This window comes from Cottoperca gobio, chromosome 4, assembly GCF_900634415.1.
Source record: "Cottoperca gobio chromosome 4, fCotGob3.1, whole genome shotgun sequence".
NCBI lineage: Eukaryota > Metazoa > Chordata > Actinopteri > Perciformes > Bovichtidae > Cottoperca > Cottoperca gobio.
Window position 1 is genome coordinate 12,881,781 of NC_041358.1, and position 27,632 is coordinate 12,909,412.

Consider the following 27,632-nt stretch of genomic DNA (forward strand, 5'->3'; position numbering starts at 1 on the left):
CTAAAAAGTTATATACACGTGACACCACAGAAATCTGTCAACCAATTCTGTCAATTGGCTGCTCCTGTATGGAATGGATTATATTACATATAGGTAGGCAGGTATAAGACAAATGTGTATAGAGTATAAACCGTGAGATAACTAAACCACAGTCCTACCTTGTTCTTGCTGTTTGTTCGCTGCAGCAGCTTTCTGGCCTGGTGAGTAGAAGGCAGAGAGGACACTGAGAGAGCTGACCAGTTGACTTTGAATAGAGCTCATTTTGGAAGGACCAGGCTTCCCTGCTGGTTTCCCTGTTGTTGCTGCAGGGACTGCCTTCCCTGCAGGCTTGGCTGATGCTCCCTTCCCTACCTCTGCTCTTTTCCCTGCCGTCTGTCTCTGTGTGCTGGGGCTTTCCTGCTGGCTGGCCGTCTGTTGAGTTCCAGAGCTGCTCCCCAGCTGTGCCCACTGCTCGCCCAGAAGCCCTGTTAACCGGGTTACGACTTGGCCCAAAGCCGCAGGTGATGTTGGTGACTCACCAGAGCCTCTGCGAGGAGGCTGGGCCTCGCCAGCATCTCGACGTAAGGGCTGGGCTTCACTTGAATCACGACGCTGGGCTGTTTCGCTGGAGCCTCTACGCAGAGATTGTGTCTCGCTGACATCTTTGTGAGGGGGTTGAGTCTCACTGGAGGTTTTACGAGAGCCCTGAGACTGAGGTTGGGCATCACATGACCCCTGGCGAGTTGGGCGGGTCTTGGTTTCTCCTGCTCCATGACTAGGAGGTTGTGATGCACTGGATCCTTTCTGTGGAGCTTTAAGCTCTTTGGAGTTCCGTCGAGTTGCAGTTGTTTTAGACTGTGCTCGAATTGATTTTGGACGGGTTTGGACTTCACCGGAGCCTAGTGGCGGGCCCTGATTCTTAATCTGAGGTTGTGATTCAGATTGTTTCTCACTAGACTCCGCAGGAGGCTTCTTTACTAAGCTGTGGTCCTCAACCTGAGACGGAGACGGGGCTTTATGTTTTACCTGTGGTTCAGAGAGCCGTGTTGGGGTTTGGGCCTCAAGCTGAGGTGGACCCTGTACCTGCGGCTCGATGTTTGTCTGGGGCTGCGTCTGCTGGAGTGGAGTTTCACTGGATCCTCTACGAGGACGCACAGGTACAGCCTGATGTTGAGGAGGTGATGGTTGTGCCTGCTCTGCTGAGAGCTTTCGGCCTCTCTGGGGTCGTACAGGAGCTACTGTCTTCATAGCTGCATTATCTGCTTCTACTATTACAACCGTGTCAGGGACCACAGTTTCTTTGATTGTTGCACACACGATCACACATTCTGCTGTTTGTTTCTTCTCGACAGTCTCCAGTGCAATCTGTTGTGTTTCAACAATTTCTGTTACTTCACTCTTTAGGGGTTCAATTGTGTTTGTTTCTGAGTCATTCTGTGCCGTAACCATTTCATTCTTAGACTCTGTCATTTCTTCTGCCGCAGCAAGTGGAATGGTACTGGCTTCATCCTGACTTACAATATTTGAAACTAAAGTTTGTTCAACTGAGCGTTCTAGAACTGTAATTGAACTTTCTGTGACCACTTTCACGCCCACACTTTCACTGCCTCCACTATCTCTTTCATTTGCTTCCTTATCTTCCACTCTTGTACTGACCACAGGTCCTTCATCTTCTACTCTTTCACTGACTTCTCTCACTTGACTTTCTGCTTCTGCACCTCTTGATGGATTGTTATCCTGTCGTCTTTCTACCTCAGTCTCAGTCTGCTGGTCTGTCCTCTGTGCTTCCACTGTCTCTGTCACACTGTCCACAGTGTCCACTCTCTCTGTCTCTGTCCCCCGATCTACGCTGCTGGCCCTCGGTCTCTGTGGATGGTCTGTTACTATCTCTTCCTCTGTTTCTGTGACTTGGTTTACGCTTTCCGCTAAGGGTGTCTCTGTCATCTGATCTTGAGTGGTGATCGTCTCAGTTACTGTGCCCCGTTCGATGCTGTTGGCTCTGGGTCTTGGTGGGCTCTCAGCAGCTGCTTCTGCCTCCATCTTTGTCACCTGTTCATGTGTGTCAACTTTATCCGTCTCTGTTCCTTGATCTATACTTCCAGCACTTGTTTGTGGTACACACACCTCGATACAGATTCTATCTGTATCTGTTCCCTGATCTACTGTACCAGTCAATTCGGTCTCTGTTTCTTGGTTAGCAAAATCTACTTTCTCTGTCTCTGTCCCTGTCTCAATACTCTCTCTTCTTTGCCTGCTGTGTGCTTCTGGAGAACACACCTCCACTCTCACTCCATCACTCAGTTGTAGTATTTTCTCCTCTTTTGCCTTGTTCTCATCTATTTGTTCTTTCAAAAGAGTATTTGTTCTCTCCAGGTCGTCACTAGCCTTATTAAGTTTAGCCTCCAGTACCATTAGCTTCTCTTGTAGATTCTGCATACTGTCTGGATCCTCAAGTGTTCCTCTTTGTGCTGCATCACCATCTTGAGCACTGCTAGTCTCTGCGTCTTTTATAGCCACCCTAAGTGATGTTAATTCCTGTCCTGCAATGTCCCGCGATAGCTTTTGCACTGCATGCTGAAGTGGACTCTCTAATGTCTCTTTTTGTTTGTTAGATTTTTCTGACGGTTGTGTTTGTCTCTCCAATTCTCTCTCTGCCAACCCACCAATTTTTCCATGTGCTGAGGAACTCTTCAAAGATTCCTGATTTAATCCCCCCTCTTCTTGTAACACTTTACTTTTCTCTGTAGCACCTTGTTTCTCTTTCCCTGTTACGGGGTTTGTTAGCAAATGCTCTGAAGCTCCTAAACCTCCAGTGGGTTGTGTCGTCAGAGCTAAGTTGAGCCCATCTGTAGGCCTGTGTCCTTGTAGCTGAGTGTGTGTCCCAGAATCAGAATTTGGTGCTAATGTAGAGGATGATGTGGAAACCTGGGCTTTGGCCTGGGCTTGGATCTGAAGCAGTAGTTTCTCCCTTTCCTTCCTCAGTGAACCGATCTGAGCCTTTAGTTCTGGGATGGTTTTGACCTGCTCTTCCAGCTCTCTGACCCGCTTCAATGCCACTGTGATCTGTTGGTGAAGCCCTCCCCGATCCTGAGGAACACACCGTCTCTCTGTTATGTCCGGTGAAGCACGGAACATGTTCTCAGTTGAGCCACTTTCCGGTGTTCCCACAATACGGTCTGGACTGCTTGAATCAGAACTTTTCCGCTGCTGTAGAGTGATGGGCATGCTTGATGCTCGGAGTAGATTAGGACGACTTTGAATCTCCACAGTGTTCTCTTCAACATCCCGGGCCCCAGCTCCTAATTGATCTCTGGGCTTTTCTGAAATGTATCCAGCTCCCTGACTGGTTGTCCCCCTGCCGCTCTGAGTGGAAGTTCCCCCTTCACTTGCCCTGAAGTCGAAGATCTGTTGGACCTCTGTCACACGTGATTTAGGCTTGGGCCCTAGGGTGGACGTCCCAGACCAAGTGCTGTCCTTTTCCTTGGGGGCAGGCCTGGCCCCATGCCCAGGAAGGCTGAAATTTCTGGGCAGAGTACTGAATTTGGCTGGGCCCTTGACCCTGCGCTGAATGTGGACCCTTTTGATGGTATTGCCTTTTTCAATGTCGTCAACATACTTGAGGAAGTCCAAGTCCAGGTGAAAGCCATAGGGAGTTTCCACTGAGTAGGGCAGCTGCTTCCTCTGAACACCGCCCTCACTGGCCTTGGTCTGAAAGCCGTTGGCTGTAAGGAATTAACAATCAGTCAATGAATGCTTCTCCTACTATTAGAAATAACAATGACAATAGCAATACCTGAAATTATACAACAAGTATAAAGTGCAACTGCTTGATACAATGAGCATGAATCAAATCACAGATTATCATCAGCATTATTATTCCTTTTCACCCACTTGTACACAGGCTGTACTGTGATGAACACATGGTGCTTCATTATGTAAAACCATATCACTTACTGAGAACTAATTATCATGCAGTGATTGCACCAAAACAAACTACTCAGCATGCAAAATGCTGCTCATACTGTGTCAATTTATGAATACAGTAGGAGACGGGACGGTCATCACCTGAAGGCAATAAACCCATTCAATATGTTTGGCCACATACAGGAACAGGAAGTTAAATGTTTAAACCTGTTTATCTCAGATACTGTATTGTGTAATGAACAACATGATTCTACATTACCAATTACTGTAGGCCTACTTACAGTTGTAGAAAAATAAGAACAATCTCATTTGTAGCACAACAAGTTAGAAGCAAGCGATTGTTTGTTTAAATGCAGGCTTAGTGAAACTCACCACTTTTCTTGTCCATCATGGGAGTCGGAGTTCTCAGTCATCGACTTGTGTTTGATACAGTTGGAGCTGGCAGCCTGGATAAAACAGAAAAGAGAAAGCTGTGTGAGAAACTGAAATATTATTCATCATTGTGGTCTGAACAGAACTAAATTCTACATTCTGCCGTGACACATTTTTACAGGCGAGTGACAGATCTGTGAAATCAAGTGAAATAAGTAAAACAGTGTCTGATCCATGTGGATATGGTTCCAGAAAATGTGAAGCCTGAAACGTTTCCTTTGTTAAAGTAATTTTGTCTCCAAGATTAACTGAACATTACAGCAACTGAAATAAGAAAAAAATAATCCCTGACTAATACAATAAAACAACAAACAATTGTCTCCCTGAGATAAGATATTCAATAAATTACGTAAGACCATTCCAGGGAAAGAATTGTAAAAAATATATCAAATACATGAACAATACAGTACAATGTAAAAATATCTCTCAAAACAAATCTAAGAAATGTGTAACAGTGTTTAGGTAAACCGAACATTATGTCAAATGTGCATTTAGTAATCATTTATTTGCATAACAAAACACTACACATTGTTTATGAAAAATTGTTCAGCATTCAGCAGGGCTGCAGTGTTAACTGTCCAGATGGTTATACTGTCCATTATATCAATTATAGGCTAATATGCAGCTAAGATTTTAGATGTAATAAAAAGGTAAATTATTGTGCAGTCTAAGCTACAAGTCATACCAAGCTACAGCAAATATTAATGGCACAACGAGGGCAAAGACAGCGCCATTGTGTCCATTAACGTGATTTCATTTGCCTTTCTAAACAAGACTTTTTAGAAGACATTTCAACACAACACAACCCTGGACAGGTCCACAGAAGGAAACACGTTCCATTTGGTGCCACTTGTATCATTTGTTCCACTTGGAGAAGCCAAAAAAACAAGAGCCCATTCGCCCATTTCTTTTTTTTACAATGAGCTTACTGAAGAGTAGAGCTAAGTGAGATGGAAAACAATTCAGCGATGGGAGTAAAAACCTTCAAGGGCTTATGTAAAGCTTCCTAATAAAATATCCAATACTTATAATAAAACCCAGGCAATTCGGCCAGATTTGAGTGAGCGGTACAACTCAAATCCGTATTAAATGAACACTTGAGCCCTGACAGACAAATATCAATTTTAAGGTTTTTTAGCAAATACGCACATATTATTCATGCAATTTCCATGCAAATGTGAATCATTGGAGAAAAATATCTGCTAGGTAGGAAACATAGCACACAAGTTACTGAAGCTCTGGTTTAATATATGCTGCAGTTTAAACTTCAACATTTGAGGTTTAAATTAGCATTTTTAATTTGTTTTTGTAGGTGGTCTACCACAGTATTTAATTATGCAGTACAGTAAATGTAATTTTTACATCAGACATTCATGCGCCATGTTTTTTTATGGCCCTGGGTTACAAGTTACTGCAGATGTAATAACTGATGCTATATTGTAATAGTTATAATAATGCCACAATGCAGCTTTGCTTTAATGGTGTTTCCTCTGTCATATGTTATTTCCCTTCTTATTTTGATACCATCTTTATACTCAAAGAAGATAAAGGTGTCGTGGGAATATGGAAAGATTGTCTCCAAAGAGGCAGCTTTGATGTCTCAAAAGAATAGGAACACACACCTCTACATTTTCTTTCCACATGACATGTGTGATACTGAAAATAATTGTCTAATGTCTAATTGTCTAATTGTCTTGACAGAGCAACTACTGTAATTGATTATTATAGTAAAAAAATGCAATAAGACATCAATTACAGCATATTAAGAGATGTTTGTGTGCGTGTACAACACAGTACTTAGCTGATATGCAGAAGTTTGGAGTAAGTGCATAGTCCTGGCTACAGGGTAAGCTGTGTTCTACAGTGCTGAGTAGGGACATATTGCAAAGCAAGTATTGCATGAGCTGGCAATGCAATCAATCACAATGACAGCTAGTCCTCCCAGGGGGCTAAACAGGAACTGTGACCAGCTCTATTTGGCCCCTGTACCTTTTTCATAGATTGAGCCTTAATAATAAAACGAGCTAGTGACCTGGAGCAGAAATGTTGTCTCTGTTACAGATGAGCAGATATGAACGCACAAATATAGAGAGAACCCCAACTGACTGACAGCCTCTGCACACGATCTGACACCATGTGATTGCAACCATGGCAACCATTCTTCATTTCACTACTTGCCCCAACAGTGAGTAGAGCACAGGCATCCCTGACTCCTCCTGACGCTTAACGTGACTACGATCAGCTTGCTATCCTTAAAGGCTTAATTAGCCGATCTGGGAGCAGAAGAATGCTGCTCGTAATTGCTGAGTGAAGTACAGACAGACCCCACTGGCAATTATACACAGTGGGCAGGCAACAAAACTCTCCTTAATTAGATCATTACCGAAACGGAGAAACAGAGGTAGAGTTGGAGAGAATGGAGAAAGGACAGAAACAGGGAGCTAAAAAAAAAAAGGCGGGAGGAGAGAGGAAAGAATAGAGATAGGGTGGAGAATAGGTGGAGAAATATTAAGAAAGAAAGCTTCAGTTTGGCAGACGAGTATGACAGAAACGAAATGAGGAGGGTAGAAGTGACAAAAAAGATGATGCTGTGGAAAGAATTGCTACAATCAGTGACTTGACAGAACTGCTAGAAAAGAGTCTACCTGACCTTCCCCACAGTGCGGCTGTGAGGAGTTTTCTTTTTGTTTCCATTTTTAATTAAAGTCATTCTTAATGCTTTTGTGACTAATGAAAGGCCTCAGAGCAACAGAGGAATCATGTTGTTTTCGTAAGCTTCAGCAGGTTATTATGGATCATTTTCCATAAATTATGAGACATAATATCAGTCTATAAACATTATAAAAAAGTTTGTATACATATATTGTTATTGCAACACAGTAACTTGTAGATTAACCAGGTCAGGCTCGTGATTAAATATAGGAAGCCCCTGATTATGCACAATTCACACTGGATTAAAGTCATAATGACTATGAGCTAAAAGCTCATAAAGGCTATGCTAATCCAAATTGACAGTATTTGCTACAAGCTATACAAGGCTAAAAGGAAGCCACGGATATGTGTGTCCAAAACTGTGTGTGTGTCGGTTCCAATTTAGTCACTCTCTTTGTCAGTGTTTGTTTATGTGTGTGTGCTTACATTGCTTACAGTATGTAGGTATATGTGTGTCTGTCTGCTTGAGTCACTGTTGTTTGTTGAACAGTCTCACACATGCACATAACCCCTTAAAGGACATGCAGCAATCACTCAACACCAATCCAATAAGTGTGGCAGCTGGCTGAGAGGCGATGACATCGGTAATGTGACGCCCGGAAGACAGGAATAATGAGACTATAGTAAATAAGCTCATACTGACAGCCAAGGGTTTTCATATGTCATCAGCTCAACTCAAACAAAGTTTTAATAATGTTTTAAGTAACATAGTTGTTTTTTTTCAGGGTATTTAGGAACAGAGACCCACGGAATCAACTAAATACTCAACCTTGTTTTATAACATGTCAAAAACACACAACAATCAATGGGGGAAAACTGCTATTTCTGCAAATACAGCATGTAATGATATAAATTATGGTTACACTGACTGCCAAGCTTCTTTTTTTTCAATGTTCCATACACCCACTCAGGGATTTACACACCAGACAAACCCGCACACGCAGAAAATGACTGCTAACCCAACCTACCAAGGAAAGGGAGGACGAACATTAATTGAATGTCATGGGTCATTACATTGGAGTGCCTGTGTACGGGAGATTGAATTAGTCTGATACACTGACACAGAGCAGGCTTAGTTAGAAGACAGGCCAACAGGAAATAAGATTGGAGAGCGCAAGCAGGGGACAGGAGGTGGGCGGTTGGGAGAGAGAAAGCGGGTGAGAAAGTGAAAAAGAGGCAGAGATGGGAGTGGCAGCTGTACTCACTTACATCTCAGACATGCAGAGCAGCTTTACCAAGCAGCTTCCAAGTCCTCCACTCTCATTCTGTCATTTTCATATTTTCATATTCAAATTATCTAATAAAAAATAATATCTCGTACACACACTGTGCACTGGCTGCAACATTAGTGTTCGTCAGCTATGTGAAAGTAGCAGCAGAGGAGAGAGAAACAGGCAGGACAGCAACAATAACACAAGTCTCAAGTCCTTATCACAGCCCTGACATGGAACCAGCTATCTCTGTTTACTCATGTACTACCTTGAGAATGAAGGCAGGAGTGTCCAGCTTATGTACGCCGACTCTCAGCCTGAGAGAGACTCACACATTCGAGCAAGAGCACATGTGCTGGCAAACACAGGGACACAGCTAAAGGCACATATGCTAAGTACTTAATACCTCGGTTAAATGCCTGCCGCAGCATAATCTTTTAAGACTGCAATTTCAACCAAGCAGCAAAAGATGGTATCTCATGGGCCACCACAGTCAAAGATTACTTTGCAAACTTATTTGGGTGTTTGAAGGTAACTTAACATTTAAAGCTATTTGAAGACATTTATAAAGTAAAAGTGATTAAAAACTAAATCTAGCCGTTTTTATAGCCAATCACTAACTTGCCCTCCTCACCAGAGAAATGAATACAATTAAGCAAGTTTACAGGATTTAAAAGCTTATTGTTAAACGCCAATCAGGACCTTCTATCAGGACATAGCAACTGTGATTGTTCTGTGTGTTAAGACAGAGCTACTGCTAAATTGATGGTTTTTTGGTACTTTAAGGTAAGGGTTTTCGTTTTGTTTTTGACTTTTTATTGTTTGGGTCACTTGCTATGAATGTGGTTGCATTTAAAATGAAGAAAGCATGCAACACAAAATGCAGTTTGTGCTATTTTGCAAGACTTTGGAAAGAGGAAATTTGCAAGACTTTGTAAAGAGGAAATAACACAGTATTACTTCCACAAATATAAGTTGAATTCATTAGCAATAAAATGCATCATTACTCAATTCAATACACTTTGCTGCTACACACTTAGTGCTTCTGGTATGACCAGTAGTTTATGGTAGCTAATGCTCGGAAACTTCAGACTAATATTGCTGTGTAGCTTTCCTTTCTATGTGTGCTGTTGTTACACTACGTTTTAGCATTTACCATTAACAAGTGTTCATAAAAAGTGTCGCTTTAAATAGATTCACGCCCACATTATGAAAGCTGTTACTTTTTTCAAGAGGTTACGTTAAACCTGATGTTTGTTATCCATTTCGTACTTGACTGACTCCCATTACAGTGGCATTCCTGATGATACAAGTGTGACTGAGGGACGCAGATGATGGTGCAATTAGTTCAATCGAGTGAGTTGCAGGTGTGGATGACAATTTTGCATAATGACGCACTACACAGCACGGAGATGCTCCAGAGCAGCGAGCTGAGAACATATACTGACAAGACTACTGGGAATTGGAAAGTTTCTGATTGCTGAACCAGATCGAATGAAGGATGCAGTTGACATCCGGAACATGAAGCCAGAACTAGAAGACATTTATCTGATATCTCAGTGCTCAGTCCGTGTCTGCTCTGCAGGAACAGATCAATCCCTCCGCTCTACAAGAGCTATTTGAGCAAAGTCTCGTCCATCACACTCCAGTCTAAGATTATCTCTGTCTACATTACACCAATACTCTTCTACTATAATACATCTTCTGGGCCAATTTGACTTTAATCTTCTTTGCTCCAATTCAGTCTGGCTCATTCTCATCATCCAGACCTCTTCTTTTCAGTCATAATCCAATATGATCTAGTCTAGTCAAGTATAAACATGTCTGTATTCACAAAGGGCCAGATTGTTCCATTCACGCTACACAACATCTGGCTATCAACCCCAGAGAGAAAATAGCAGAGGGAACTTATGTCGATGAGCTTCATTAACAGTGGCTAAATCATCCCGCAAAGCTGTAGTGTGTAGGCTACTGTTTTATTATGGGTCAGTTCAAACCGCTTTTTCTGTGAGGAACATGAATGTTAATGTTATAATGAAGCAGATGTTGTCTATAAAGTAAAATAGTGGAGAACTAGGGGCACAAATAAGCTATAAAGCTGGCTACGTCCAGTCGTTGTCAGTCGTGCTGGTTGTCAGTTATTTGTAGAGCCCAAATGAGACAAACAATCTGTTATTACTGCTTTAGTTTAGCTTACGTCAAACAGTATGTTCCTTTTCTGTTAGATAGAAATGTTCTTTCTAAGCTCAAGGCAAACAAAAGAAACTCTTGCTTTTACAAAAAATAAACAAACCAAAAGGCACAAATTGATGGCTTTTAAGTCTATCTATTTCCTTTGCCTCCGTGTAAGGACACTAGTTGTAAGGACATCGACCACTACAGGGCCCAAGGATTCCACTTACATTCTAAAAGATGACTAAGAATGTACAGGAAGCATGTGGAGGGTGACCTCCAGTGCATCTTTCTGTTCAACTTAGAAAGATCTGCTTAGGCTGCTGCTAAATATTAGCTTTATGTTGCTTTGCAGCATGTGATGGATACGCTGGTTTCCTTGTCAACATGTCTGTCTATACAGACACCCAATGTAGTATAAACAGATATCGTGTACCCATTTTGGAGTATATCTGACCCTTTATGTGGACCACTAGCTGTGGCTTAAATACAGTATGACGGGCCATGTTCACAAAACGCCTTCACATGTCACCAGCAGAATCACTTTGCTCCTTGAGCCATGACGCTCAACCTTTCAGCAAGGCTATGTTAGGCCCTTGTCATCACTCAGATGTACACCACACAGCTGCTCTCAAAGTAAACATTATACGAACCTTAACTGCACAAAGTTTGTCCAATCATATTACAGATGAATGAGGAGCTTAAACAGTGAGAAAGCGTCTAAAGACATGTTTTAAAAAGCATTGCATGTGATGTCAACAATCGGACAGTGCTCCAGGGTTTGGTTTGCTATTCTGCTAGTAACACTATTCTACTATACAACATTTACAGTAAAACACACTTGAATTGAATTAAATGAATGGGCTGGGATTATGTGAATAGATTGTTTTAACGACATAAGCAGATACTCTGCTTGGTCTCAGAAGAGTACAGCTACTTTCTGTCATCTCTGACCCTTTTTGTATACTGTATCTGCACACACGCTGACGCACTGTATCCTTCTGTTGTCCAGCGACTGCTTGAGTATAAAACACTGATTTACCTTCAGTTCTGGTGTTAGGCATTAAGACTGCCAGTCAAATCATAATTTTATCAGAAGTTTGACACCTGTACTATGTGATCGGCTATTTCTAGTGAGTGGTCACAGGAGGGGGAAGAAAGACTTTCTCTCTCTAGTCTACACTGTGCGGTATCTTTTTAAATTTTCGATCAGAGTTTGAACCGATAGGTTTCATAAAACTTAACAAACTGGGGTTTGTTTATGAAGCAGGCTTTAACCAAGATTTTGCCAAAAGAATCTGGACTCACGGAGACGTCTGTGTTTTATACGTTAAAAGGTCAATAAAGAGGTTGACGCTGTAAACGTAAATACAGAGACTACAAGGAATGGGAAGTAAAGGGAGTAAACTAGTTGAAGGGCCACAGGGGCCAACATTTACAAGAATGGTGTGATGAATGTGGTTTTCTGACAGGAGGGTCGTTAAGTGCTGCACAGATAAGGAAACTAGGCACAATACTCCAATGTTATTTTATACTATTTTAATTCTGCTATGTTTACAGGACTGTCTCAGAAAATTAGAATATTGTGATAAAGTTCTTTATTTTCTGTAATGCAATTAAAAAAACAAAAATGTCATACATTCTGGATTCATTACAAATCAACTGAAATATTGCAAGCCTTTTATTATTTTAATATTGCTGATTATGGCATACAGCTTAAGAAAACTCAAATATCCTATCTCTAAATATTAGAATATCATGAAAAAGTATACTAGTAGGGTGTTCAACGAATCACTTGAATCGTCTAATTAACTCGAAACACCTGCAAGGGTTTCCTGAGCCTTGAAAAACACTCAGCTTGGTTCAGTAAACTAAATCACAAGTATGGGGAAGACTGCTGATCTGACTGCTGTCCAGAGGACCATCATTGACACCCTCCATCAGGAGGGTAAGACACAAAAAGAAATGTCTCAAAGAGCAAGCTGTTCACAGAGTGCAGTTTCAAAGCACATCCACAAAAAGTCTGTTGGAAGGGGGAAATGTGGCAGGAAACACTGCACAACCAAGAGAGATGACCGCAGCCTTAACAGCATTGTGAAGAAGAGTCGCTTCCAGAATTTGGGGGAGCTTCAAAGACAGTGGACTGAAGCTGGAGTCCAGGTATCAAAAGCCACTGTTCACAGACGTGTCCGGGAAATGGGCTACAATAGCCGTATTCCCATGGTCAAGCCACTTCTGAACTCAAGACAACGGAAGAAGCGTCTGACTTGGGCTATGGAAAAGAAGCACTGGACAGTTGCAGAGTGGTCCAAAGTCCTCTTTTCAGATGAAAGCAAGTTTTGTATTTCATTTGGAAGTCAAGGCGCCAGAGTCTGGAGAAAGGCTGGAGAGGAGCAAAATCCAAGTTGCTTGAAATCCAGTGTGAAGTTCCCACAGTCAGCGATGGTTTGGGGAGCCATGTCAGCTGCTGGTGTTGGTCCACTGTGTTTCATCAAGCCCAGAGTAAATGCAGCTGTGTACCAAGAGATTTTAGAGCACTACATGCTTCCGTCTGCTGAAAAGCTCTATGGAGATGAGGAATTCATTTTCCAGCATGATCTGGCACCTGCCCACAGTGCCAAAACCACCAGTAACTGGTGTACTGACCATGGCATTACTGTCCTCGATTGGCCTGCCAATTCCCCTGACCTGAACCCCATAGAGAATATGTGGGGTATTGTGAAGAAGAAGCTGAAAGACACCAGACCCAACAATGCTAATGAGCTAAAGGCCGCTATTGAAGCATCCTGGGCATCCATAACACCTCAGCAATGCCACAGGCTGATTGCCTCCATGCCACGCCGCATTGATGCAGTAATCCGTGCAAAAGGATTCCCAACCAAGTACTGAGTGCATTAATGGACATTTTCAAATGTTTGATTTTGTTTTGCTGTTATAAATCTTTTTTTTTACTTGGTCTGAGGAACTATTCTAATTTTTTGAGATAGGATTTTTGAGTTTTCTTAAGCTGTAAACCATAATCAGCAATATTAAAATAATAAAAGGCTTGCAATATTTCAGTTGATTTGTAATGAATCCAGAATGCATGACATTTTTGTTTTTTTAATTGCATTACAGAAAATAAAGAACTTTATCACAATATTCTAATTTTCTGAGACAGTCCTGTATAATGGTACTTCAGACTCATTTACATCTACACTGTGATTATTGTTCTGTAAATGCTCTTTTCTGTCTAATCTTGTACTAATTGTTATGCTTTTGCTGTGAAGCACTTTGGGCTGCAATTCTTGTATGAAAGGTGCTATACAAATAGAGCTTATTATTATTATTATTATTATTATTATTATTATTATTATTATTATTATTATTATTATTATTATTATTATTATTATTATTATCAGTTTGGAGATTTTTTTCAAAAATCTGTTTTTGGTTTGTGGAAAACAGTGTGGATGAAAGTCAAAAACAGATGCCATTTCAACTTTATCTGTATTAGTGTGGACATGACCTTAGCGTTACCACCCGTATCCTGCTTCTGCCTCGTCTGTTAAAGGACAGATAACTCTTACGCCCTAACTGCAACTGTTTTCTTATCAGCCATCGCTCGTTCGCTTTATCCCTCCATACACAGAATGAAAGCATCTTCCCTTTTCAGCCGGCTTTCCTCATGCCCTAGTGGTATTCTAGCACAAGGAGCAGCTGCCTGCTTTCATTAGCAATAGGGGAAGTGACACACCATCTATTATTCATTGGAGCGCACAGCAAACCCTGTCTAGCTGGGGCTGCGTTAGCATTGCAGCTACATCCGCTCATGATTAAGTTAATGATGGTGGTGAAGTAACTGCTACCGCTAATTAGCATGTGGGCTATCGGACTGTCCCTATGTTAACATTAGCAGATGTTAAAATGGGTCGAAAAGGATGGTGAAGAGAGGTAAAATGAGCAGGAACAGTTGGAGATGGGCGGCAGAGTAAAGGATGGCAGGAAGATAGAGAGAAGGAAGGCAATGTGGTTTATGGAAAGTGGTGAAAAAAAGTAAGAGGTTGGAGGGAATGAGGGGAAAAAAGCAAAAGGAAAGAGATGACAGAGAAGGTGTGCTGTAAATTGCCACAGAGGAGTAGATCAATTACAGTGCTGCCATGTCACATTACATCTCCTTCCATTCACTATGACAGGTAAAAACAACTCACACAAACACCAAACATGTATAAAATATTCAAATCTACAATATAAGCAAGTTTCAGCTGATGTATTAACACACTCTCACGGAAACGAGGGGGTTATAAATAAAATCTGGATTCCCCTGCTCATTAATTATCACTTTCTACTTGCACTGCCAAAATAGAGGAGACACACACTTGCATGCAATCAGGAAATTCTAACACAGTCGGGAAAACATGAAATAAGACATTTGTGCATGGAAGAACACACAAACATGCATTCACACACACATAATTCCCCCTCACAGTCACACCCATCCCTGTTGATAAAGAACCTGTCTGACACCAAGTGTAAAGCCAAGCAGGCGGTGGTTGTGCAGCACAGTCTGCAGAGCAGGCAGCACGACTCTGGGAAGAAATCAACACTTCTAAATTCACACTCTGAGCATGATGACAGCCTTCCATACTCGGCTTCCGCTTGCACACACACACACACACACACACACACGCATACATAAATATTCCACACATGTAGGAGAACACGCATAGGGAAAGAAAACAGTTGGCTTATTGCCATACTGACAAGCTCAATAGTAATTTCACTGGTGTGTGTGTGGGTTTGTGTGTGTGTTCATATGTGTGAGTTGAACGCATGCATGTGTGTTGCCTGATTGTCAGCCTGCCCATTTGTTCCTCTCGAATTGTGTCAGCTGCCAAAGCTGTGTGAGAAACGCTAACATTCTGCGGACAGAAAAACACCACACTGCCTCTCCCTATCTCACACATGCACTTATACATTTAGAAAAACACACACTTTCTTTCTCTCTTCACACTCTTTGTCACACATCCCAGGCAAAAACATGTGACCTATATGTTCAACCCTGCAAAAATAGACTGGGAAAGAGGGAGTGAGAGGAGAGCGTGGTGAGGTGTAGAAGATCAAAGAAAAGAAGATGAGCAATGTGAGGTAAACAAAATGGAATTATGGATGAAAATGAATATGAAAATGGGAAAATAAAGAGAGCAAATTGTGAGAAAAATTACAGAGTAAAGAGTCAAAGAAAATAATTATGAGAGGACACGAGCACACAAGACAAAAATGGGAGGATGAGTCAGAAAAAGGGAGTAAATCCTCATGGGGGTGTTTGCTTCTCACCTGCCATGCAGCTCCACTCACCTCCTGTCCTTCCTGTTTCTGTTTCTGTGAGTGCTACTGACCCTGTCTGTCTTTTAACCTCAGCAGAGAAAGAAAGGGAAAAAAACACAGAAAGAAAAGGAGGGAGGGTGGGAACGGGGTGGAGGTGCTGGTAGAGATTGTGCTGAGGGGTGGAGGGAGGAGAAGAGAGGCTCTAGCTGTTCAGACTTTCTGCTCTTTTAGTATGATAGATCCACCAGCTTGCCCACTGCAACCAACTGGCCCAGGAAAACAACAACACCCTAAAAGATAAATGGGCTCAACAGAGAACACACACACAAACATGGTAATCAACCACTCCCTCTATGTGTTGATAGTGCAGCAACTTGTGTGTGTAAATGTGAGTGTTGGTAAAGCTTGAGATTTCCTAAAGTGCAAATGACCACACGCGAGACATGAAGCAGAGCAGTCCTGTGTGTTTGTGTGTATGCTAACGATTTTTTTAGGGGTCTGTGTTCATTCATGCATCGACTGGGGTGTGCACGCAAGTGTGTTTCTGAGGTTGTGTGCTTGTGTATGTGTATTTAGCCTGCAGGCACAAGGCCTGCCCTACAGTGAACTGCCACCATGCATCTAATTATTACTGGAGGACCGCCCCCAGGGCTACACGAGGCCCCGCTTTGACCAGGTCGAGATCAAAACGCTTTTCCGATGCATCAAACTAGCCTTGCTGGGTTAGCATCTCTGTGAAATTTAACGAGTAAACCCCCTAGTCGGCTCTGTCCATCTCAATAACCGAAAGCAGTCTAATGATTAAACCCTAGCTGGCCAAGCTGGCTGTGTAGTGTAAATGAGGTAAATCATTAACAGCCTTTAAATAGGCTAACTGCCCAGGCAAATGGGTCGTATCTCTTATCTCGGTCCTGCACCGATCCTTCAGACCACCAACGCAAATTCCCCTCTTAGGGAGTGTGTGGAACCCATTTTGAAAAGCAAACATCCACCCTAAAACAGCTCGGCAGCAAGCACGCAGCATCTGTAAAATATAGCCTCCACACTTTGGCTTGGCATGCCATGTTAGTGCGGAGATATACAAAGCACATGAAATATTCATATGGATATATGGCATGGCTGTATGCCAGGCCTCTAGATCAAACCTGAATGGTTGTTTTCTGAGGCCAAAGGGTTCCTTTTCATTAAGACTGGAGGGAGAAAAGGTGACACTCACTGTTGATAGCCCAACTAATTACTTTGTTTTATTTGATTATGTTATGTTGATTATGCTGTTCGTAAGGACTAAATAAGAGTGAGGAAAGCAGAACATGTGAGGACGTTTGTGAGTGTGTGTGGTGGAGTTCAATTGTAATGCTGATGAGCTCACAACAAGACACCAGACATAGAAAACATACATTGACAGCACTGCACAGTATGATAACTTTGTTGCAGTGGAATGCAATACAAATATGAGGAATATGAACATAAATTAAATATTATGTTGAACCTTCAGTAGCGTGGACGGACCTTTCAGTTTAATTAATTGTTTTAAAATTGATAAAAGAAGACATGATGATTTTCCTTCCTCAGAGTGTTGACTTGAACTTTTGTCAAACATGGACTTAGACAATGTTCACATCTGTGGCTAAATCCTCCCCTCTCCCTATGTGTCCAACACACTGCAGAAAATCAGCTCACTTCCTTTCATCTAAAGCAGCAGACTGAAAGAGGGTGTAATGCAGCCTACAGGGTTAAGCTTCCCTCTTGCTGATCACATGAACCGTCTCTTGTCAGGAGGGATCAGATCCCACCTCAGACCCCTAGGACTTCTAGCGTCTCACTCCTTTCTCCTCTTTTCTCTGTGTGTCGGGGTTAGACACCGTCTGTCTATCTCACTTTTCCTATGTTAAAATAAAAATAAAATGCAATGTTTAAATAGTGTGCACTGAACCTAACAGCTGGGATTGAGTTTCTGCCTAAAGTCCAAGTATCTCTTTGTCTTGAGATGGGGAAGATTGAGTATGAAATCAAAGGTAGGTTGGTGCAACACCAAAAGTAATATAGAGTATTAAACTGACTCTCTCGTTCATGGTGGAGGGATCCACAGGACCACATGACCACATGACCACGAGACCTGTGGGGAAATAACTCCTGGAAGGGTCTGTCAAAGCAAGGCAAGGGCCTAAAAAGAGCCTAAAAGTTGGATGAGGATTGAAACTAACTTGTTTATATGTTGTGTCTTTTGCACACATGGTTTAATATGGACTTTGTGTCTCCATAATAATGATTTCCTCCTTTGCTACCGTCATAATTACAAGAATAGGTGTAAGAGTACAGTTTGTGGACAGTCAGGTGTGAAGGCAGAACAAAACACTGGCTTCAGAGCTCTTTACTCTCCACGTCTGACACAGAACTTTAATTCTTAAAGTGTATCGATGTGTATCAGCAGCGTGCCTGCTCCAGAGTGGGCAAAAAAACCAACAGTTTTAAGTGTAAAAAACAAAACAAAAGGCAGCGTTATGTAAAGTCTGGCACCCCAGGATCCTGCAAATGCATGTGTTTGAATGCGTCTGGCTGTGTGTGAAAACCTAAAATAAATTTCACTGCCACACTCCACAGCTCATAAACATACAGTTCAGCATAACAGCTTGGAGTCATATGCAGAGTATTTTTTATTACGGTGGGAGTTACAGAGAAACACTATTACAAAAGAATTTGTAATATGCAGAATGTTAACTAATGGTTAGTGGCTTCTACCAGGCACTGTCTTCACAAGTATTGCTCCTACTAACTCATCTCAAAGCAGGTTACATTGTCAAATAGTTTGACTTTGCATGCTTGTTTTTAAATTATCGTAATTCTGGGAATAGCAATAAATACAATTTCTCATTATATTGTAAGAAATACTCTCCTGCTAATCACTTTTAATACCCGCTCTCATAACATCATTTTGTGTGCTATTATTACAGTTTCAGGTTCACTGGCAGCTTGAGATTTATGCCAATTCTTGCAACACAGAATTATCTGTGCAAGTGTAGCCTGCAGTATGTGTGTGCATTTGTGTGAGTGAGTGCGAAAAAACCCCCAAACTGTTTTTACTGGAAAAGCTCGCAATTCTCAAACAACAAATTCAGAAGCTTAAAGCTTTGTGAAAAAAGTGTTCATCTCAAAATAAACTCAATAAACAAAGCACACAAAATAGAATAAAATGTAAATAACTCACAAATGTTTAACATTAGGATGGATACATTCTCTTTTGACAGAAGAAACCTTGCCTGAAGAAACACATACAATATGATAAAAAGAAAAATCCAGTGTTACTCAAATGTCTTTTGGAAACTACGTTCATCCAGTACCAGTAATGTGTAATCATTCACCATGTTTTGCTCGGGGATACAGAACATTTCAGTTGAATCATATTTGGCTATCCATCAATGTTCGGGCTTGCCATTCTGTTCATCGTTTTACAGTGTTCCTCATTTATCAAGCAAAATACTTTGAACAGAGATTCTTTTCAAGATGTACAATATGTAGCAAATATGTTCGCTGACCACATCCGTCAAACTGATTTACATTTAAACTGGCATCTTTTGTTCAATGTTTGCAGTGTATGCTGTATATTATTGAAGCCATACAACCGTTTGGATACACACGGTATTACATATCTCTTCTTGGAAGTAACAAAGACCATATACAGTCTAGATTAACCTTGCACCACCTACTGACAATACCATCAGCCATCATCCCTGACAAAAAGAATGTGTGCTGCATTTTGTCTTAGTTTTCTTTGCTGTTTTCTCACCCCTTCAAGGAATATGCATATGCAGACACGGAGACAGGGATAATGCTCGAGACCCACTGTCAGCATATGAATTTTTTGCTTGTGTAAGGCCCCCAGAAATAGTCATGGCAAATGAAATGGTGTTGTGATCAGTCCTAGACTAAGTCCACTTATTTTAGGGTGTACCCTATCTCTTAAGAAATACTGTCTGCCTAAGCAAAATATGTAAGTGTAACAGCAAATGTCCATTACTTTGATGGAAGAAACTGTGAATCAAGCTATGACCAGGATTTTCCACTGAGAATGTGTGTGTGTTGTGTGTGTGTGTGTGTGTGTGTGTGTCTGTGTGTCTGTGTGTCTGTGTCTGTGCTCGTGTGTGTGTGTGAGTATATATTTGTGTGCGTGGCTGGCCCAGGGCTGGCAGACATCCTGAGGAAGGCCAGTTGCTGATAAGGCCTCCAGGCAGGGAAAAGACTGTTTATACGTTGAAACAGACGCCCACTGAACTGACCACAGCACACACCTCATTGCACAGCTCAAGTAGAAATGACCTCTGAACTATGGTAGGCGCTAAGTCTTCAATTGTGCATGACAAAGAGACAGTGAGAAAGCGAGAGGGAAGCAGTCTTAAACAAAGACTGCTGATTGAAATCCATAGCTTGCAGCCTTTTCTTGTATGTTTCCTTACATTGTACGAGTAAACAACAACTCATGTGTGCCACCCTCTACTTTGAAACCACAGGAATATTGGAAGTTCAACTCGGCAACCTCCATGTCTGAAAAGTGAAGCCAATGCGGAAGTGCCTTAAACTTGTATTCTTTGAAATTGACATTGAGCAGGTGTTTGTAGAGATTGTATAGAAGTCTAAGAGAAGATGACTCTACTTCTCACTTGATTTATTACCTCAGTAAACATTTTATTTTATTTTCAACTTGTGATTGACAGGTTGATACCACAGTGTTGTCCTGGTCTGCATGCTCTCTTTGTGTGTTTGTCTTACAACTTTAACCCTTCCACAGTGTGTTTTCAGATCAGGAAAGTTAATTGTAACATTTTGGTTGCCTAAAAAACGTTTTGTACTTTGCTCCACCCTCTCGTGTCACTTCTGGTTGCAAAAAAAACCAAGATGGTGACGGCCAAAACGGCAAACTCCAGGCTTCAAAACGTTAATCCAGAAACCAATGGCTGACGTCACGGTGACTACTTCCACTTCTTATATATAGTCAATGGTCCTACTACAATCATTTCTCATTCTCCAGCTCTTACTCAACTCTATAGTTGTATTTAATAGGAAAAGTAAAGGCTGGCAGAGAGGGGAAATGAAAGCAGAGCAAAGACCTGCATGTTGGCTTGTAAGAAAGGCTCAGACGGACAACAGCAGAACAGAAAGAGTTGACACAACAAAGACAGTGAGATACGATTGTAGTTTTGGCTACATTCCTCCTTTGTTTGCCCGTCTTACTTATGCATTCAGACTTTCCCAGATACTTTCCTTTGTATGGCATAATGTCACATTTCCCTGGTTTTGTCCTGTCATTTCAGACTCTCATGGTCCCCCAGAGGAGTCACTATATCCCACAAATTCTACTAACGTGACAATGTGTTATTCTAGCTGAGTTACTAGTTAATAGTGCATAACAACAGCTTTGGAGCTTTTTCACTGTGTGCTAAGCTGAACGAAACTGCAATACAGTAACACACTACAACCAGACATTTGAAATGATTTGCTTTTTCTACAAGATTTGTCACTTTAAAGCACTGCAGGCCTGTCTTTAAGTGGGCATGATAGCTTGTGTGGATTTTTTATGACTTTTTTATTTGAGTCAATAAACCATGAAACAACAAAATCCAATAGATTCCTTGTTGGTTCAGTGCGCTAGATGGAGATGAAAATGTGCATCAGCCATCAGGAATTTAATCTGGGCAATGTTTGAGCTTGCACGTTTCCACCAGGTGTGAAACAATGCATCAACAGCTCGAACACAATGGGATCAGTTTCCATTGATTTTGGAGGAAGCACTTTCCAGCGGCTGATGGCAGGAGTGGAACGTCAGCATTAGTTTCTGACTGTCTTCCTAAATAAGATCTGTTCTTATTTATTACCCAGCGTCACTCAATCTGATCTCAGTGTCACTCTCATCTGATCTCAATCTCTGTTTGGAAGGACCGAGCAAATTGTAGACTTTAAAAAAATGCAAAAGGCCTAAGGAAGAAGGATTTGAGGAAAAAATCAGAGAAAGAGAGTTTTATCATTAAGTGTGGGTGAAGCATGGCTCAGCAATAACCTGATTGTGGCTTTGGTCTGCTCTCTCCCACAGACAGCGTTTTCCTGTAGGGCTGAACTCTTCTGACCTGTGGGGGTGACACACTGCACAGACTACAGCCTGGACTTTAATATCACTAATAAACACTACAGACAAGAAACCACAGCGAGCACCGGGGGAGTGGAACAAAGTAGAGAGATGATGTTTATGTGCCTGTTATTTTATCTATGTTTTATTGTCTTTGCACAGCACGGCACATCTCATATTTCTGTCTTTGTTGGCATATCTTGCTGTGCTTATTCCCAACCATGAATCAACCCTGAGGCCTTAACAATGACCAAAGTAGACGGCCGATGTGTCTCACTCTCCAGTCTATATGTCATATGCATGTAAACAAATGCAATGATACGGCAACGGGAAGCAGTGGCTCTGTAGTGGAGATCAAAACAGTCCTGCTGTAGAATAAATTGCCACATAAGGATGTATAACTCTGACAAAGCTGACTAAATGTTGACTGTTTCAAGTCTTCCCACATTGATTTTCGTCACATTATGAAATGAACAAAAACCAGCAGCTCTCGGGAAGGTAGGAAATCAATGTATAAATACATGCTTTGCAAAATGGTTGGCTGTGTTAACAGCCTGAAATGCTGTTATATGCTAAATAATAGGTATGGTTAAAGGGAGTTTCTTATGTTTTCAACCTGGGATTTATTTCATGACATGATACCAACAGTACATTGGTAAGATTTAAAAAATGCTCTCGTAAGCAGATCCGGCAGTGCAGGTAGTTACAGTAGGTCAGCTGGCAAAGTGACGTAAAAGTGGTTTCACTGTGCTCAGCAGCTCGATACAATAGCTGCATGGATTTCAAAGGGACTACTTTGTGTGTCTACTTTTGATCTGATTCTCAGACAAGTGTTTGAGATGTAAAGCTGCACGAGGCTTGCACTCTTGCCCCGTTTGATGTCGTTGTTGCCGGAGTCCATGTTTTCCAAATTTCAACAACCGATGTAGGGTTGAGCGATTTGATCTGATCATATATGTGGGTGTATTAGACCATTGTGAACAGTGTTGCTGATCAATGAGCAAGACTGACGTATGACATTACCAGATCTTTGCATGATTTCTTAATGATCAGTGAGATTTGTGATGATCAATGTGATGAAATACCTTGATTTGTCCGGTTTTTATTTTGCTTGATTAACTGGAAAAAACAAACCCCACAACATTATTGTTTGGTTATTTTACTCTTAATCATTTCTCAATACATTTTTCTTATCACAATATGGGGATTTTATCCAATACCCAAACTACGCAAGTAAAAGTTTATCATGGCCAATAGCAATAAAGCCCAATTAGGAAGGTTAAGCATATTCATGTTTCCCGCTGATTTCCTTTACATTGGTCAAATATCTCCATGCACAATCTGATGTCACTCTGTGCCACACTGTACACGTGGAAAACAGCGGTGTGAGCCTGGAGGCTGCCTTGGCTCGCTCAGCACAGGCAATTTGTTGAGTCTGAAGGGAAGCTACATGAGGTCGCAACCTTGTCTGAGCAATTCCCAGGAATCTCTCCTTACATAAGTGAAAATGGGAGGGGGGGGGGACTGATGCGTTGTGGGTCAGCGGTGTGTGTTGATGCTAAAGGGGTTTAATCTAATCAGTTGGTCTTCATGCTGTGAGAGAACTGTATTGTGAAAGGATTTGGCAGGTACAACAACAAAATGTTATGATTGCTAAGAAAAGGCCTGATGTGAGCCATAATCATAGAGTAAACATGTCTAAAGATAAACATAAGTTCATACAACATATACTAATCTCACTCATACGCTGGACCACTGAGAACTGCTTACACAAAGCAGAACCATTTTTATATGTCCTAAGGGAGTCCTTTGTGTGAGTGTAATGTTTTCCTTTGAGTTAAAAAGGGAAAACAGCATAGCATGTACTGTACATAAATCTGTATAATTCAAACAAAATGCTGTGAATTTTGTAAAACTGGGGCCACATGTTGGTAATGGCTTAGGAGATTTACATAATTGCTGATAGCAATGGAAATAATTTCTTTGGGTAAATAAACGTAATTTGTTCCTGGTCTGGATCCAGTTACAAGCAAACAAAAATAATGTAGACTCAGGCTTTTTACTCATACTAAGTGTTTTTTATAATATGAGGAAAAACTGGAAAAACTAAGAAGAGAGACGTAGAAGGAGGCAGCACTGGTGACTCAGCGGGCTAAGCCTCTACCATGTGCTTGTGAACTCAGGTTCAAGTCCAGCTCACAGCCCTTTTCGTGTGTCACACCCGCTCTCTTATCTTTCCTGACACTCTCCATGGTTACCTATCTTATAAAGTCAGAGTGTCAAACTAATCTTGAGGATGAAGTGCAACCAAAGGGGAGAGGTTTGTTTATTGGCATTGTATAGCAACAGCTGCCTGCGGATACAAAGAAGAGATTCGTGGCTGAAGCCTTTCATTTCTTCAGCCTCCTTCTCGCTCCACCTGTATGTGTTTCTTTGATTTCCTTCTCTTTTTCCATTATTTGTCTCGCCACACTGGGAAGCACACTAAATACAGCAGAGCGCTGCAGGCAAAAAGACAGCACAAAGAGCAGCAGCGGGATATTAGACAGGCGTGAGGAACGAGGCCCGCTGGGTTGAACACCATAGATGTGGCAATGTTGACAGGCGGTTCTTTATGTATTGGGATATCCCAGTCGTGCAAATAAAGAAATGGGTGAATCAGAAGGAAAAAAGTGGCAGATGAAGAGAGTGAGAGGGCGATAGTAGGAGGTAACAGCAATTGGGAAAGATTTAAGAAGGAAAAAAATGCAATGGGAGAATCCAGGAATATCAAACAGCTGAAATACAGAGAGAGAAAGGGAAAGCTGGAGAGTCCAAATGGAGGAGGCTATCTTAGCTTATTAACTTGGCTAAAAGAAGTACCGCAGTGGTGATAAATCACAAACAATATATGGCTGCAAAGCCACCATCACCATACAATCAATTCAGCTCATTTAACAGAAAACACTGTTTGGATCTTGTGTCACTTATTAACAAAACGTTACAAATATTGAATGTAACGCAACAAAAGAAGGTTTAAGGTATTGTCATGGTGTGACTACAAGGCTTGACGTGGGGTTAAGCATCTTGGAATAATGCGTGAACAATTATTAAATCGGAATAACAAGAGTTTTTCCTGTTAATCTTATTCTGTTAATATTAGTAGTCCCAAAGTCACCGAGCCTTTAGCACTGCCTAGATGTGCAGATGCTACTTTCCCATGTGGCCCTGTCTTTAATCATAGTGAAAGAGGACAATAATGGGAAACCTGAGTGGGCAAGCAATTAGGACATTTGGAAAGAAGAGAATAGATCAGTCAGCTTGAAGAGAAGTGAAATGAATCAAAGTGAAGAGAAGAGATACAACACATACTAAAGAGGAACAGGAAAGAGAAATGACAAGATGCTAATGAGGGGCTGTTAGTTATTGGACATGCCAGTAGTACACAGCTTGGACTCATTTTGACAACAGGGCTTTTAATTTTCTTTCCCTGTTGCTGCCAATCGGGATAAACCATTAGCTGGGGCGTCAGCATGCTATATCTTGTATTTTCTCAAGGATTTCAAGGGGGCTCCTTTCTTTGAGGAGAGTGCTGCTTCCCTGTACTTTTTCTTCCTTTCTGATCACGTCCCCGCAGCCCTTTTAATTAACCAAAGTTTTTTTTAAGTGCTTCTGATTTTGCGCTGTAAGCATTTTCAGTGGGTCCTGCTAAATCTTCTCCCAGCTCTGCTGCAAAATGTAGCTACTTTTTAAATTGACAGCCATGAGTTTGCCTCCCCCAGAGATACTGGAGATATGCTGCGACTGCTGCGCATCCATCTGTCTGTCTGTCAGCTGCCACATGAGTGGGTGGATATAGTCAAAAATGCACACCATACACAAACAAGGAGACACAAATAGAACATATAACCCACATTTACTGCAGCTTGAAAGCATACAGTACGTGCACAAATGTGAAGAACACACATTTGTGCTCACAGATGTTGAAGATGTGGGACATGCTTAGTTGAACAATTGGGACATCATTTTATCCTCCCCATCTCCCTTTCCACTGGAGCTGAATCCCAAAATCTCATCGAACCCTACATTTATCAAAAACAATGTCTTATAGGAGGGGTATCTGCCTTTGTGTAGCTAAACCCCCCGTTCAACTCACCTCATTCTGTCTCTCAGTGTCTAATAGAAGCCATCTATCTCTGCGGTAACCATAGGGTGAGCTGGGAATAAGTAAGTAACTATCAGAGAACAGGCCAAAGGCTTTATCCCTTCTTAAAGTCACAAAGACAGAGAAGAAGGTAGAGACAATGTTAAAGTAACTTCTGCATGTTTATGTGGAAAACTCCCAGTTTCTTGATGCCAAAGCAAACATTTCACAGCAGAGACGAGGGTCTGAGACAATGGCTCGCCATCTGTGTAGCCATGAACATGCCAGGCTATACTTTCCCAGCTTGATATCCTTTTAAGATAAAGGTTGAGGGCTTGGAGCATACTGATCACTGCCAAACGTGTTGTAGCCATATGGAATGCTGTTGATACACTATCTTACGTGTTTTCTCTTACAATCTATGTGATAAGATGAAATGCTATTTGTTTCTTTATATTCTTACGATAGAGGAAAATGATTTATGTGGGGAAGTTGAGTCATTGCAGAAGAATAAGAAAGCAAATAAGCCTGAGGAGATGTGAGCTGGGAGTTGCTGGTTTCAGACTTCCTGTTTTTATTTTAATGAGATGCTCAACGTTCCTCAGCATAGAAACAGAGAAGTATCCTGGATAATTTAACAATACCATATAGGTTTGTATTACTTTGTTTCTGAGAAGTCCCCATATCTTTTCAGGGTTAGTAAGTATGACTATTATAACTGATGGCTACCAAATGCACAAATCAGATCTGTGGAGAATTCATAACATTTGTAGAACTACAAACATAACAGGTGCATAAAAAATTCCACATTATTGTAAGTAATTCATCATTCTTTGAAATGTTGACAGTTATATTCCCCTCCCATAAAAGATTGAGCGAGAAACATTTCAAATTCATTCATGAATAATTAGCATAAAACATGTTTTTCTTTATAAAAAAGAGCACATATTCTTAACCTCACCTGTACAACAGAGATTATATTCATCATCAGCTTTAGAAAAACAAGGTTATTCGTGGATTCTGGCATATATTCATTCTGACACACTCAGCCAACTAGTATTCTCATTTTAGGTCCATTTATTTATGAATCTGTTACTGATTCATTTTCCAAATCTGTATGTGGTATTACATTTGTAAGCAGTGCTGATGTAACGCTGCAGTTTGTTTTGCTAATTGCTGGATATGGAGATCTTCATATACTAATAGACTAAATGGGGCTTGAATTAAATAAATTTAGGAGATTAATCGTGGATGTCCACTGAGAGATATTTGTGAGAATACCAATTTTGATAATGTGAACAGATTTAAGCTTCCCTTTGTAATTTAGCATCCAGGTAGAAACCCTAACTCTGTGTGTAGTGAAAGTATAAACAACTGCAAGTTGTACTCCTCTCCCCTTCTCACTCTCTCTTTCCTAATGAGCAGGAAAACTACTTCACAACTCTGTACCATCCGGCTGTGGCTTTGAAGTACTATTTTTTCTCAGCTCGTTAACCAACTCGCACTTTTTTTTTTTAATCATCAGCCCGTTTCTGCTTTGCTATGAGCGATAATCTGAACATCTCAGTCTGTGCCATGTAGCGTGAAATATGATAATGTATGTAAGAGAACGTTTTCTCAGGGGAAAATTGATTTTCCACTCTGTTGCGACTGCGGC

General features: G+C 41.3%; 1 protein-coding gene across 5 annotated transcripts in view; it reads right to left on the reverse strand.

Moving 5' to 3' along the window:
* kank4 (KN motif and ankyrin repeat domains 4) overlaps positions 1–27,632 on the reverse strand; it is a 70,582-nt gene that overhangs the window by 17,461 nt on the left and 25,489 nt on the right. For 3 of the 5 annotated variants that reach the window (XR_003832126.1, XM_029429412.1, XM_029429415.1), the window contains exons 1-3: positions 15,747–16,012; positions 4,276–4,349; positions 159–3,701 (exon numbers count right to left, since the gene is read on the reverse strand). Coding sequence is in view for 4 of the 5 variants with exons in the window: in XM_029429412.1 (XP_029285272.1) it covers positions 159–3,701; positions 4,276–4,294 (3,562 nt within the window). In the remaining variant the exon portion in view is untranslated. Of the gene's footprint in view, positions 1–158; positions 3,702–4,275; positions 4,350–15,746; positions 16,013–27,632 lie in introns of those variants that run through there. The other 2 variants (XM_029429414.1, XM_029429413.1) reach the window with 1 other exon arrangement.